The 13415-nt window shown below is 36.5% G+C and overlaps 2 protein-coding genes across 2 annotated transcripts; one reads left to right on the forward strand and one right to left on the reverse strand.

The window, feature by feature from the left end:
* Positions 1-7856: 7856 nt before the first annotated feature.
* LOC133330741 (tumor susceptibility gene 101 protein) lies at positions 7857-9745 on the forward strand. The gene is made up of 9 exons (XM_061539152.1): positions 7857-7904; positions 8051-8135; positions 8198-8263; positions 8328-8491; positions 8552-8660; positions 8712-8950; positions 9018-9230; positions 9291-9424; positions 9558-9745. The coding sequence occupies exons 1-9, from the start codon at positions 7857-7859 to the stop codon at positions 9742-9744; spliced, it is 1245 nt and encodes a 414-aa protein (XP_061395136.1). The 3' UTR covers position 9745.
* A 1417-nt stretch (positions 9746-11162) lies between these two features.
* LOC133330738 (transmembrane protein 258) lies at positions 11163-11425 on the reverse strand. Its single transcript, XM_061539150.1, has one exon. It carries the CDS (start codon positions 11420-11422, stop codon positions 11177-11179), a length of 246 nt encoding a protein of 81 aa, XP_061395134.1. The 5' UTR covers positions 11423-11425; the 3' UTR covers positions 11163-11176.
* Between the last annotated feature and the right edge of the window lie 1990 nt (positions 11426-13415).

Genomic DNA, 13415 nt, shown 5'->3' on the forward strand with positions numbered 1-13415 from the left:
CAATTGTCCTGGCTTCTTGATTTGGGATAGCATAAACCTCCGGCCATTTACTGAAGTAATCCATGACCACTAAGACATACCGGTTCCCAGAGTCGCTTGTGGGGAACGGTCCAGCTACATCCATTGCGATTCTTTCAAAAGGGGCTCCTGAATTATACTGCTGCATGTAGCCTCGACTCTTCCGTGTTGGACCTTTAGCTTTTATGCACCTTTCACAATTGGCGATCCAGTCGGCAATGGATTTTTGACTGCCGACCCAGTAGAATCTCTGCTTTACCTTTTCAGCGGTCTTTGCTATGCCAAGATGTCCTCCACTTGGCCCATCGTGAAACTCCGACAAGACATCTCTTATTTTGGAGTCTGGGACGACGATCAAGTTCCGGTGAGATTTACCGTCCTCACTTTCCCATTTGCGATATAGGCAGCCATCTTTTATAAGTAGACTGTCCCACTGGGCCCAATAGGATTTTAAAAGAGGGCTTTCGGAGGTAATTTCTTTACGACTAGGTCGCTTGCCCGTTTCAATGGCCGAAATTACTTTGCCCAGAATGGGATCTCTTCGTTGTTCCGTCGACCAATCTTCACCCGACTCAAACTGCAATAGTCGGACATCAACGATATTCTCCTTATTCTCAGCCTTTGAGCAATGCTTGCATTCTACCTTGCATGGCCGACGAGACAGGGCATCAGCATTACCGTGTTTTCCGCCTTTTCTGTGCTCGATTCTGAAATCATAACTCTGGAGCCTCTCGATCCAACGGGCTAGTTGACCTTCCGGATTCTTAAACCGCAGCAACCATTGGAGAGCAGCGTGGTCGGTCCTCAGCAGGAAATGCTGACCATATAGGTATTTGTGGAAGTGTTTAACGCTCTCAAGGGCAGCAAGCAGCTCTCTCCTCGTCACACAGTAATTCCTCTCAGGCTTCGACAATGTCCGGCTGTAGTACCCGATGACTTTTTCCTGTCCGTCGATTTCCTGGGAAAGGACGCCACCGATGCCGCACGCACTTGCGTCTGTGTCCAGAGCAAACTTTCCGCCAGGTATAGGGTATGCCAAAATGGGGGCTCTACATAGCATGTCTTTGAGTTTACTGAACGCCTCTTCTTGGTCGTTGCCCCACTGGAACCTCTGGCCTTTTTGCGTTAAGCGGTGTAGACAGGCGGCGATGTTGGCAAAATTTGGGACAAATCGACGGTAGTAGGTGCAGAGACCCAGAAAGCTCCGCAGCTCATGGAGATTTCGGGGCTGCGGCCAATCTCTGACGGCTTGAATTTTCTCCTTATCCGTCGATATGCCCTCCGGCGTCACGTGATGCCCCAGGAACTTCACCTCTCGTTGGAAGAGACTGCACTTCTTTGGGTTCAGCTTGAGGCCTGAAGACGAAAGCTGCTGAAGAACATCCTTTAAATTCTTGATGTGTTCGTCGAAGTTGCGTCCCATGACTATGATGTCATCCAGGTATATGAGGCATGACTTCCACTGCAGCCCTTTTAACACACGCTCCATCAGCCTTTCAAATGTAGCCGGGGCGTTGCAGAGTCCGAATGGCATGACATTGAACTGCCAGAGACCCCCATTAACGCCAAACGCTGTTTTCTCCTTATCTTTCTCGGCGATCTCTACTTGCCAGTACCCACTCTGCAGGTCGAGGGTGGAGAACCATGACGTCCCGGCTAATGTGTCCAATGTGTCGTCGATTCTTGGGAGCGGATAGCTGTCTTTCTTGGTGACATCATTTAACTTTCGGTAGTCCACACAAAACCGGGTGCTTCCGTCTTTCTTCTTGACCAAGACCACTGGGGAGCACCATGGACTTGACGATGGTTCTATTACACCACTCTTTTCCATTTCACTTATCAGCTTCTGGACCTCGTCTCTTTTGGCCAGGGGAACACTTCTTGGAGGCTTTTTAATGGGTCGCGCGTCTGCTGTATTGATTTCATGCTTCACCACTGATGTTCTTCCTTGGTGCTCTTTTGTCAACGCAAAGGTAGAGGCATATTTCCATAATAGCTGCTTAGCCTTGTTCCTCTCGGAAGGTGATAATTGGTGTGTCCACTCTTTTATGTAGCCGTCGAGGTGCTTCTTCTCCATGGCTGCTGGCTTTTCGGTGCTAGTTTCCAAATTAACTACAGCTTCAGCTCGTGTGCATTGTCCAACTTCGGAAAATTGGCAAATTTGCTCTTGCTTGTTTGACAGGTTCAAAACTCTAACAGGAATCAATCCGTCCTCGTTGCTTTTCACCAGGGCATTCGCTATTAGGATGTTACTGTATCTGTTTTCTGCTGGTTCCACCACCCACAACTTCTCGGCTCCACAATCTCCATTCATTGGTACCCATATTATTGTTTCGGCACAGGGCGGTATTATCTCTGGATGGTCCGTAGTCAGACGTCTAATGGGTGTACTTTCATCGTAGCCCACGTTTAACGGAATTTCGACGTTAGACCAGGTCATCACACGCTCTTTCATATCCAGATTGATACCGAAGGCAATCATAAAATCTGCGCCTATTATCACTTCGTCTACGATATCGGCAACTATAAACTCGTAATTCACCGATTTATTGGCAATAGTTAGTCTCAGGGTAATCTTGCCGTGTACTGCCGCGGGCTCCCCCGTTGCTGTGCGCAGTCTGACTCCATTAAGTTGCGTTATTTTTCCCTTTACCAGATCTGATCTTATGATGGACTTTGATGCGCCAGTATCTAACGTCAGAACTCGCTTGTCACCATTGATGTACCCAGTTGCTGTTAGGTTGTGAATTTTCTGTTGTGCTATTGCTATGGAGATTGTGGGGCCATCGTCGATGGGAGCCAGTTCATGCCCCGCTGGACTGGCTCGATTTAGTTTAACGGTGACTCATTGGTGGACTGTTGAGCCATTCGTCTACCATCTTTCGTTGGAGGTGGTGACGATGAGCTGGATCGTTTGCGCTTAGCTCTGCATTCGCGCGCAATATGACCTGCTTTATCGCAGTTGTAGCATCTAACCCTTGGCTTAGTCATCCCTACTAACTTTGTTTCTTCTATTACCTGCTTCATGGCGTCCTTGATCGAGTTAACGAGAGATTTGGGTTCGCAACCTTCGGTCTCCAGTTGGCGAATCTTGTGGGTCTGGGGCTTAACAATTATTCTTGCCGTCTCTTGGGCAAGGGCAAACGACACAGTTTCGGCAAACGACGCTTTTGGTGACGCATATGTTGCACATTTAATCTCAGGATCACGTATGCCATTCACAAAGGTTTCGATTTTCATACGGTCCAGCAATGGGTGATTCTCTCCTGGATACGCCATTAGCACCAAACGTTCCACCTCAGCTGCAAAGTCTTGTAACGTCTCGTTTGCCCTCTGTACTTTTCCCCTTAGTTCCATAAGGTAGATGTTTTGTTTATGTTCGCCACCGTACTTACGTTCCAGTGCAGCAATAACATCTTCATAGTTATTCCTAGAAGCGACAGGAATACTCTGTATAACATCAGCAGCACTGCCCTTCAATGCCAGAAGTAATGCAACCGCTTTGTCGCTGTCGTTCCACGAATTTCTAGAAGCCACTGTCTCGAACTGTAACTTGAAAACATTGAATGACGTAGAGCCGTCGAATACAGGAGGTTTTATTTTTAGTGTGTTATCAGGAACTCGCACCGGACCACCTTTGATTTCCAGTTCCGACATTTTCTTCTCCAGATTCGTAAACCTGTGGTCGTGGGCCAGAAATTTCTCATCCACAGACAGAATCTTCTCGTCAACCGACTGCACTTTCTTATCCAACTCTTTAATTTGGATCTCCACGGTTTCCACTCTCCTTCCAATAACTTCTGTAATGTTTTCGAGTTTCTCGTTCATTATTCTCGAATTTTCGTCAAACATTCTACAATTCTCTGCCTTGAGTTCATCTAACTTTCTGGAATTCTCTTCGAACATTCGTCTCGTGTTTTCTTCTAACTTTCTGGAATTCTCTTCGCTCCTTCTGGAATTTTCCTCAAACTTTCTGGCATTCTCTTCGAACATTCTAGCCAGCATTTCTCTTAAATCGTCAACCCTGGCAGCTACTGACGAGACTTCCCCACCGTTGGATTCGCCCATTTCCGATAAATCCACTTCATCCTTACTGTCAAACTCATATGTATCGATGTTCATACCACGGCGCTCGAACTCATCCAACAAACGTTTTTGTAGTTCAGCCTTGTTGCCAGTAGAGGACAATTCCAATTTATTGAGCTCCTTCTTCAAGTCTTCCACTCGTAGATCCTTAAACTTCATCGTAGTATTATCGTAATCTCACTTCCGACACCAATTGTTACGTTCTTGGATTTTACTAAATCCCGTGTAGACGTTGTTTTATTTCCCGATACAATTCGTACCAAATAAAACGCGGGTTCTTTCTGATTACGATTATTACAATGATTTTATTCACACAACTTTACTTTGCACTTTACTTTACACGACGGTTTCAATTCGCGATCTGATTCACAACTGACTCACTGCCTTTCCATTCCCTCTATTTATATGAGCCCTGCCTGTCGCTACAGAAGTTTCTAGACGATCTGGTAACACCTAGATCACGAACAATCTACCAATGCAACAAACACATTGAGTAACAATAACAACAACAAACTTACTGAGTGAACAATAACAACAAACTTGAGTAAACAAACTTACAATAACAACAACACATATACAGGCGAGGGAATAACAAAGAAAGAGGAATAACAACAACACATACAGGCGAGTGAATAACAAAGAAATAGGAATGACGTTTAACAAGAATTGTACGACAATAACAAAATAGAAAATGAAAGAGGGAAATGGAAGGATGTAGAAAAATCTATACAGTGGTTGTTGTTGTGAAGTTATTCAAATAAACTGCGTAGTAGAAATTTACGTTACAATTCAAATTCTTAAATTAACGGAATTCATCTAAATTAACTTAAATCTAAAGTTATATTCGTAACAATATGTACATATGTGCTGTCACCTTTTTTCATCCATATGTAATTCCTTATGTGTGTCAAAATTAACGGCGTACACAAAACTTTTATTTTTTTGTGTTCAAATCCGCATATGTATTTTACACATGACATAACCTATAAACAAAAAATCACTTTTATTTTTTTCTTAAATCAACATCATTTTTTTATTAAACACCTACAAATGAAATAATAATTTGTAATTGTTGCCTTTTCATCCTTTTCTTTGACTTGCAATTGAAATATTTTCTTCCAACAATGTATTTCATTCAAACAGCTGATTTCCTTATGTTTCACATACGAAAATAGAGCGCGTCCTATTCGGAGAAAAATACATATGTAATTGCATATCGTTTTGACACATTGAAATGTCTCTATGTTTTACATGACTTCGAGTTGCATATGTAAATAAAGTGACAGCACATATGGAAAATACATATCGTTTAAAAACACCATTATTAATTTGTTAATATTATTTTAATTGATCGTTTTACACTTCTAATGTTATATTTATGTTAGATCTTTGGTCTGTTCTCGTACTGCAAGAATCTACTAGAATTTACTATTTTCTTCGATATCATAAAAGAAAATTCGTTATCCTAGTAAAACGCAGTAGATTCTTGCAGTACGGGAACAGACAACTTATTTGCCATGAACATATTTCCAAAGTTGGATGCAGAATATTTTTGTATATTCTTTGATTTTATTTTTTTCTGTCGGCATACGAACAACCATGGTATAATTATTACAAGGCACAGCTACCAACTGATTTCATTTTTTCTCAAGGTGGCTTGTTCCATCAAATCAAAATATATATTTTGTGTATGTGTGTGTAATGTTTTGAATACTATGTCAAATAAATTCAAAATAAACTGAAATATATACAAATTTAATTGAAATGAATATTATGTTTTTAACATGTTCGTCTGGAATTAATTACTTTGTTATGGATGAAACAAACATTTGATGGTATTCCCTACTGGATTTTGGGAAGAAATCATAACCTTTCATTCACTTTTCGCGTTTTTTGTTTTATGTTGAAAAATGTCAAATAAACACAAACACTTGTTGCGTATATTTTTTTAATTTTTGGCAGAAGAAGCCATACGTGCATAGTTGCTTTTTTGTTATTCACCTCAAGCTACTATACCTTGTATTATTGTACAATGCGAACAACTTTAACATTGAGGAGAAAATCAAATTAATTTAAAATAAAAGTGCGTTAAATTTAAGAAATACACTCGATCTCAATTTTCAATTTCAATTCACATTTGAAATCGAGTGGATTTAGTAGTCTGAATATACAAATTAATTTTGTTTTCTTGTTGTAGCTTGTTAAACGGCATTTACATTAGAACTTTTTACCGGGTTAACCTACTTTATGATGATTTATTTGACATATATACAATGGAATTTACAATTTAAAACCACTGGAGTAACGAAATCCTGTACAATAAAAACGTACTATGATATCAATGCCATGTACAAAATGTATAAATGTATATGTAATGTTTTCAAAAATATAAAAAAAAAAAAATATTTTCAACTTAAGTCGTTTAAATATGCATTTGACAATGTCCGTAGGGAAGAGATTTAAAATTTGTAGGAAGAATCAATATCAAAATATGTTTTTATTCGGTTTTATGAAGAAAGCCTGATGTTCCATTCATTTTCACCTTTATAATACAATGTAAAAACTATGCCAAATGAACACAACGATTTGTTGTTTTTGTATTTATTTATTGTAATATAACCATGGTATAATAATAGAAGGTAACAGCAAAATGTAAACAAACAAACAAATTATCATCAAATAATTTTTATTTTGAAAATGAAATATTTTCGAATCCTCAAAACAAAAATGGAAAAACATGAATGAAAATCTTTCAAATTTACATTTCTATCGCTTCCACATCTTTCCTATAATTGAGCCATTGCCACATATATGTGTAACACATATGAAAATGTTGGGAATAGCGAGTTATTCCTTGAAGAAAGATTTGCTTTCCTGAAACTTTCCCAGCAGGCAGATTGAGTAAATTGAATACGGGAGCACATTTAATAATGAACAAATTCAAATTGTATGCGTTCCCAATTTTCCTGTTGGGTGATTTTTAAAAACATAATTTGTTAAATTCATATTGACACTAGTATTACGTTGGAATCAAATCAGCTGGGATTTGCTGTTACCTTTTATAATTGTACCATGCAAGGTATATTTAATAAGGTAGCCGTATCGGCCCAGCTGTTGGACAAATAAATGTCAAAAATGTTGTTGTAATGTTGAACCAAAAAATTAAAAAAACAAAATTATAAATGAAAATCTCCGAATTTCGAAGAGCTTTTTTGGCAATACTTCTATTAACATTTTCTACAAGAATTTGTGTAAAAAATCTTATCAATCTGTTTGTTTTGGCAAAATATTTTTGACATATCAAAATACAACAACCGATGTTTGTTGTAGAAATTCGCCGATGCGGCTACCTTGTATATCTACCTTGGTACCATGTAATATAACAAGCCTCTTGGTAGAGGTGTTTTTTTTTTTTTTTTTTTTTTTTTGGTTGACAAACCCTACATAGTACCATGAGTTACACAAACTGATGATGAAAGGAGCGGAAAAAAGAAACGACTGTGGCAGTAGGAACTAGGTGAACAAAAGAGCCAAGCCTAGTGCCGTTCGTTCCTGGATCGGAATATTACATTTGAACTCTATTATTGACGTCCGTCTTAAATTACTCATCAGTGAATAAACGTCAAACAACGGCAAAGGAAAAAATATTAGAAAAATTATATTGTGCATAATATTCGTAGATTTAATTCAATAACCAAATTTCATATTAAGGCGGAGCAGACGAATCAAACCCCGATACATTTTAGGGCAAAATGGTGTCGCCATCAGAAGACGCACAAATAACAAAATTATTATCAAAGGTGAGTGAGCAGTGGAGAGAAAACCAAAACTCCGAGACAAAGGAGATGACAGACAAACGTAGTATTTTTCTGCTGAAGCAATGGTTTTTAATTGTTTACAATTTGATAATAAGATCGCTATCATTCGGTTCTATTTACTTGCATAGTATAAACATGTGAATGCCACCAAGAAGGAAATCATTGATGTGGTCACAAATTATCGAAGTTTGACGTATAAATTACAAAAGTTCGGTAAGTGTTGCTGGGGTGTTGACAATAGGAACAACCATAATGGATACATTATCTCATTTCAGTATTCAATGATGGCAGTTCAAAAGACTTATTCAACTTACAAGGAACCATACCGGTCGTTTATAAAAGTACGTTTTTTTATTTGATTTTGTTCTACCTTATCGATAACTTCATAATAATCTTCACGTTTAGACAATACCTACTACATTCCAATTTGTATTTGGCTAATGGACACTCATCCAATGAATGCTCCTATATGTTATGTCAAACCTACACCAACAATGCATATCAAAGTTTCAATGTATGTGGATCATAATGGACGTATCTACTTGCCGTATTTGCATGACTGGCAACCAGTAAGTTCAAATGGCACGTAATTATATGCTTATCTTTGATATTGCAATTTTAAATTTCAGCATTCTAGCGACTTATTGTCTTTGATACAAATAATGATTGTGGTGTTTGGTGATTATCCGCCAGTGTATTCAAAACCAAAGGAACAAGTTGCGCCATATCCAACAACAGGTAAATATGAATTATGATTCAAAGACATTTGAAAAATATATTTGTTTTTAGGTTATATACCGCCCGCTGGTCCCAATGCATCATCTACATCGGGTGGATCTTATAATTTGCCCTACCCAGCCAGTGGTGGCTCTTTTCCACCATATCCTCCCTCAAGTGGAAATAATTTTGGAGGGTTTCCACCATATCCAACATCTGGAAATGTAATGCCTGCAGCCACGTCTGGCCCGGGTACTGGATATCCACCTTATATGAATTATCCACCTGGCCCTGGCTACAATTCAGGATATGTGAGTAACATTTTCAATTCCATAACACTTATAAATACATATTTCTAACGCGTTTCTTATTTGTTAGAACTCTTCGAATGCCAGCTCAACAGGAACCATTACGGAGGAGCACATTAAGGCATCTCTTATTAGTGCTGTTGAAGACAAACTAAGACGACGTCTACAGGAGAAAGTAAATCAATATCAAGCTGAAATTGATACACTGAATCGTACCAAACAAGAATTGGTAGAAGGCAGTGCTAAAATCGACTCTATAATAGCTCGCATGGAAAAGGAGCAGGTTAATTTTACAAAATATTTTATATAGATATAATATATAACGAAGTATTTTCCATATTAGGTCGATTTGCAAAAAAATATCAACATTTTACGTGACAAAGAAGAGGAATTAGAAAAGAGTTTAGAATCTTTGGAGTCTTCGGATGGTATTGATCCAGATGAAGCGGTTACTACTACTGCCCCCTTGTACAGACAGTAAGTTTAAAATTTATTTATTATAAGATGTTATGGGGCTTGTTTATAAGGTCATAGATTATCATCCGGGGGTTTTTAACCATTATAAGGTAAAATATGTGTGTATCATTAAATCGATTTATTTCTCGTATAGGCTACTAAATGCTTATGCCGAAGAAGCTGCCACCGAGGATGCCATTTACTATTTGGGAGAAGCGTTGCGAAGCAGTGTGATTGATTTGGAAACATTCTTAAAACATGTACGCCAGCTATCACGTAAACAATTTATGTATAGGGCACTAATGCAAAAATGCCGACAAAAGGCAGGACTTGCCGGATAAATATTTAATGATTATGATTAATGCAAGAACAACGTTAACACAAAAAAATTTCGATTCATTATGATCAAGGAGACAGTGTTTCTCAAACAGTACCACTATGAAGCCATAATTATTGTGGAATTTATCGTTATATAAAATATTCTAAATATTTATACAAATTATACGTTCGTATTAAAAATTGTAAACATACTCAAAAAATCTCATTTTAATTTCTCATCACATCCACAGAAAAAAAGTTTCCTTTGAGTTGTACTGTTTTAACATTTTGGAAAATAACCATACGAGATAATTGGGTATACCTAGCCAATGCCTTCATTGTTTGCACACAGATATCAGTATCGAAACAAATGTAGACCCACTTGTTATAATGATTAGTTACAGACATTTTATATATTGAACCTACAAAAATATCTCAATAATAAAAACATAATCGATTCATGAAAAAGTATTGTTGTTAAAAATACTCATCCACTGATACCATTAAATTTGGGCCCTTATTACAAAGATAACCTTTTTTGTGGGAATCTTTATTCTGAGATATGGCTGGGACCCATGTATTTTTCGATGCTTTTTAAAACGCTCTAAGGCAATATGGGTATCGAAGTCGTAAAATGTAATTATTTTATCGAAGAAGTCCATACTTCCTGAGATATGACTCCAAATGCTGGGCAAGACAATATGCTACCCAATTTTAAACTTCAAAAATGTATTAAAGGTATTTTTGTATTTTTTGCGGGAATCTTTATTCTGAGATATGGCTGGGACCCATGTATTTTTCGATGCTTTTTAAAACGCTCTAAGGCAATATGGGTATCGAAGTCGTAAAATGTAATTATTTTATCGAAGAAGTCCATACTTCCTGAGATATGACTCCAAATGCTGGGCAAGATAATATGCTACCCAATTTTAAACTTCAAAAATGTATTAAAGGCTAAGTGTATTGGAGTATGAAGTTTATTAAAATGGGATTCTGTAGGCGAATGTACTACCACATTTGGAGGATCATATCACAGAAAGTAGGGACTTCTCCGAGGAGATAATTACATTTGTAATCATAACATAAACCCCTACAATTTGATATTCATATTGCCTTAAAAAAAGCTGGAAAAAATATATGGGTCGCTGCTGATCTTTGGAGGTCCATATCTCCGGAACTATGTATTTCTGCAAGAAAAATTATATCATAGTAATTTGGACCTGTATGTCTATCTGTGGTAAAATTTTCGACCGAGCCCTTAATTCGACTTGGTTCTTAAATATTGGACTATAATTTCCATATATTTATTCACCAAACCGCTTCTCCACAAACACAAAAATTTCAAACAAATAAATACATTTACCTTATGATCTTTATTGGAATTCTTAAATATGTACGCATACAGTGGAATTTTGCCGAAAATTATTGTAGATATAAAATCTACTGAAATATGATTCATATATAAATGCCGACTGCTAACATCAAAAACATTATTCCGAATCCCAAAAATACTGAACCGCATAAACTAATGGCCAATTCTTTGAATAGGGTCTTCTCGTTTTTGGCATTCTTGGGCCGTGAAACAACAAAGATGAAGAACCAAGCGGTGAAAAATGTTCCAATGATAAGTAAAACAGTTGCAAGGTGAGGAAAGACAGCTGGGTTTATGGGTGAAATGTAACGTTGCATTGTCGATTCCATTCTAGAAAGGAAGTTGGTTAACGAATTTTAACAGAATTAATACAATTAATATAAATAATTTTTACTTACATGTTTGTGATTGATTTGGTTGTACGTGTCCCCTGGTATCCGGCGAATAAATAGGGATCTAAAAATCACTTTCTAGAGTTGTGAACGAACTAGTTCAAAGAGATTATTCTGCATTAGGAACGATCGGTACTAGGTTATTTCGACCATTAATTTCCATTTTCGCCAGTCGTTCCACATTCGTCTAGTTCACATAGTTCATTTTGATACAAACGTTCAATTTTCGTTTCGTTCCTGAATTTCAATAAAAAACATACTACACCTTTACAAAATTCTCGAAACGGTTTTTTTATTCAGAAATAAATTTTTTATAATATAAAAAAATTATTTCTTTTCTTGGGAAAAAAATTAAATTAGTCTTGATTTAGAGTTTACTTGCGGCAAGTCTTTGTTTGTAGGAGAGAGGGGCAAGGGGAATAGAAATGAAAAAAAATTGCTCGTACCGACAATTTTCTGGCAATTCGTTTTGTGTATTTCGTATTTGTTGACATTTTATATAGATTTAAATGTGAAAAAACAACAAATAGAAAAATATTTTGGAAACCGAATTGCCTTGTATAAACGCATGAAGCAAGTTCAAAAGAGAACGACAAGAATTGTGGCAAGTAAACTCGTCTAATCTAAATCAAGACTTATTTAGAAAGAATGTGTGTGGTGACCAATTTGTACACATTTGTTTTTTTAATTGAAAACCTTGGGCAACCTGTCGTGAATGTTCACTAATTTTGTGGTTCTCTGTGCTCGTTTAAAAAATATATAATATCTAACAATATAATATGTATTTTTGCTAATATAATTTAATCTTTTTAATTCTAATTGGCATTTTGTTCCTATTCCCAATTTGTTACATTACAGACGAGCGTCGTTCGCTCTCTCATTCTTTGTTCGACCCCCAATTATGAAGTAATTACCTACTTAGTTCCCCATACAAAATTTTCTGAGCGAACACCGACTTTTGTACGTTGTTCAATTCGAATCCCTCTCTGAATAACCAAGAATTTTGTCCCAACCCTAACAATTGAGAGTATTTATCGAAAATAAATTAATTTTGACAGTTTGAAAATATTAATGAAATTTTCAAACTTTTTCAGTAAAATTGAAAATGATGACTGAAAGTAACAAATTGTCTAGTTTTTATATATGCAGTAGGATGAAAATTTTGTAATCTACATAATGCAATATGCATTTCTTTCCCTTTTGTTCTAATTAGCATACAAAACAAGAAACAAATGTGGGGAAACCCAAACAAAATTTGTCCAATTTTTCATTTGAATTGAGAAAATATAAAAATTTATTTATAGCAACAATATTTTCAGAAAAAATGGAAAACATGAATTAAAAGTAAATAGATATATTTTCATACTATAGTCAGGAGAAAGAGAATTATTTTTTCTATTTAGATCCATATGTGATTCACGCAAATATGTTAACATTTTGGTGTAAAACAAGTAACAAAAAGTTTGAAATAAAAAACTCTAATGACATGAATTAAGAATAGTGTTGTATGAACGGGTTAATTCATGTACGTAATTCTGAGAGCGAACTAAGTTGTTGGAATGCCCGTCAGAACGTGGCATTAGCTTATTTAGTTGTTGTAACATTTTTTATTTTGTTTTGTTATTTTGACATCTCAAAACAGAGTTGCCAAATTTTGTATTTCATAAGTCTGCTTTTCCACAGGCAAATTTTTATTTGGCAAATTTTTTGTTTTCTCTTTTGAAATTTTTGCTTGCTTTTCCATTAGCAAATTTTTCTTTGCCAAATTTGCGAAGAAAGAAAATAAAAATCAAAAGTGTTTGCAAAAATTTTATTTATTTTTTATATATTTTATTATATAAATTGCAAAAATTAAATTTCACTTGCACAAATTCTCGAAAAGCCGGCTGTGTGTCAGTAAAGCGAATAGGTTCAAAGGGAAATGTGAAAA

Source organism: Musca vetustissima, unplaced genomic scaffold (assembly GCF_032173495.1).
Source record: "Musca vetustissima isolate MV318-11 ecotype Yass unplaced genomic scaffold, APGP_CSIRO_Mvet_v1 utg69497, whole genome shotgun sequence".
NCBI lineage: Eukaryota > Metazoa > Arthropoda > Insecta > Diptera > Muscidae > Musca > Musca vetustissima.

Bases quoted from the DNA above. Each gene is read 5' to 3' on its own strand.
- LOC133330741 (XM_061539152.1), top strand. From the start codon at position 7,857: ATGGTGTCGCCATCAGAAGACGCACAAATAACAAAATTATTATCAAAG. The intron at 9,231-9,290 runs GTTAATTTTACA...TTTCCATATTAG, and splicing joins CTCGCATGGAAAAGGAGCAG to GTCGATTTGCAAAAAAATAT. The intron at 9,425-9,557 runs GTAAGTTTAAAA...TTTCTCGTATAG, and splicing joins ACTGCCCCCTTGTACAGACA to GCTACTAAATGCTTATGCCG.
- LOC133330738 (XM_061539150.1), bottom strand. From the start codon at position 11,422: ATGGAATCGACAATGCAACGTTACATTTCACCCATAAACCCAGCTGTC.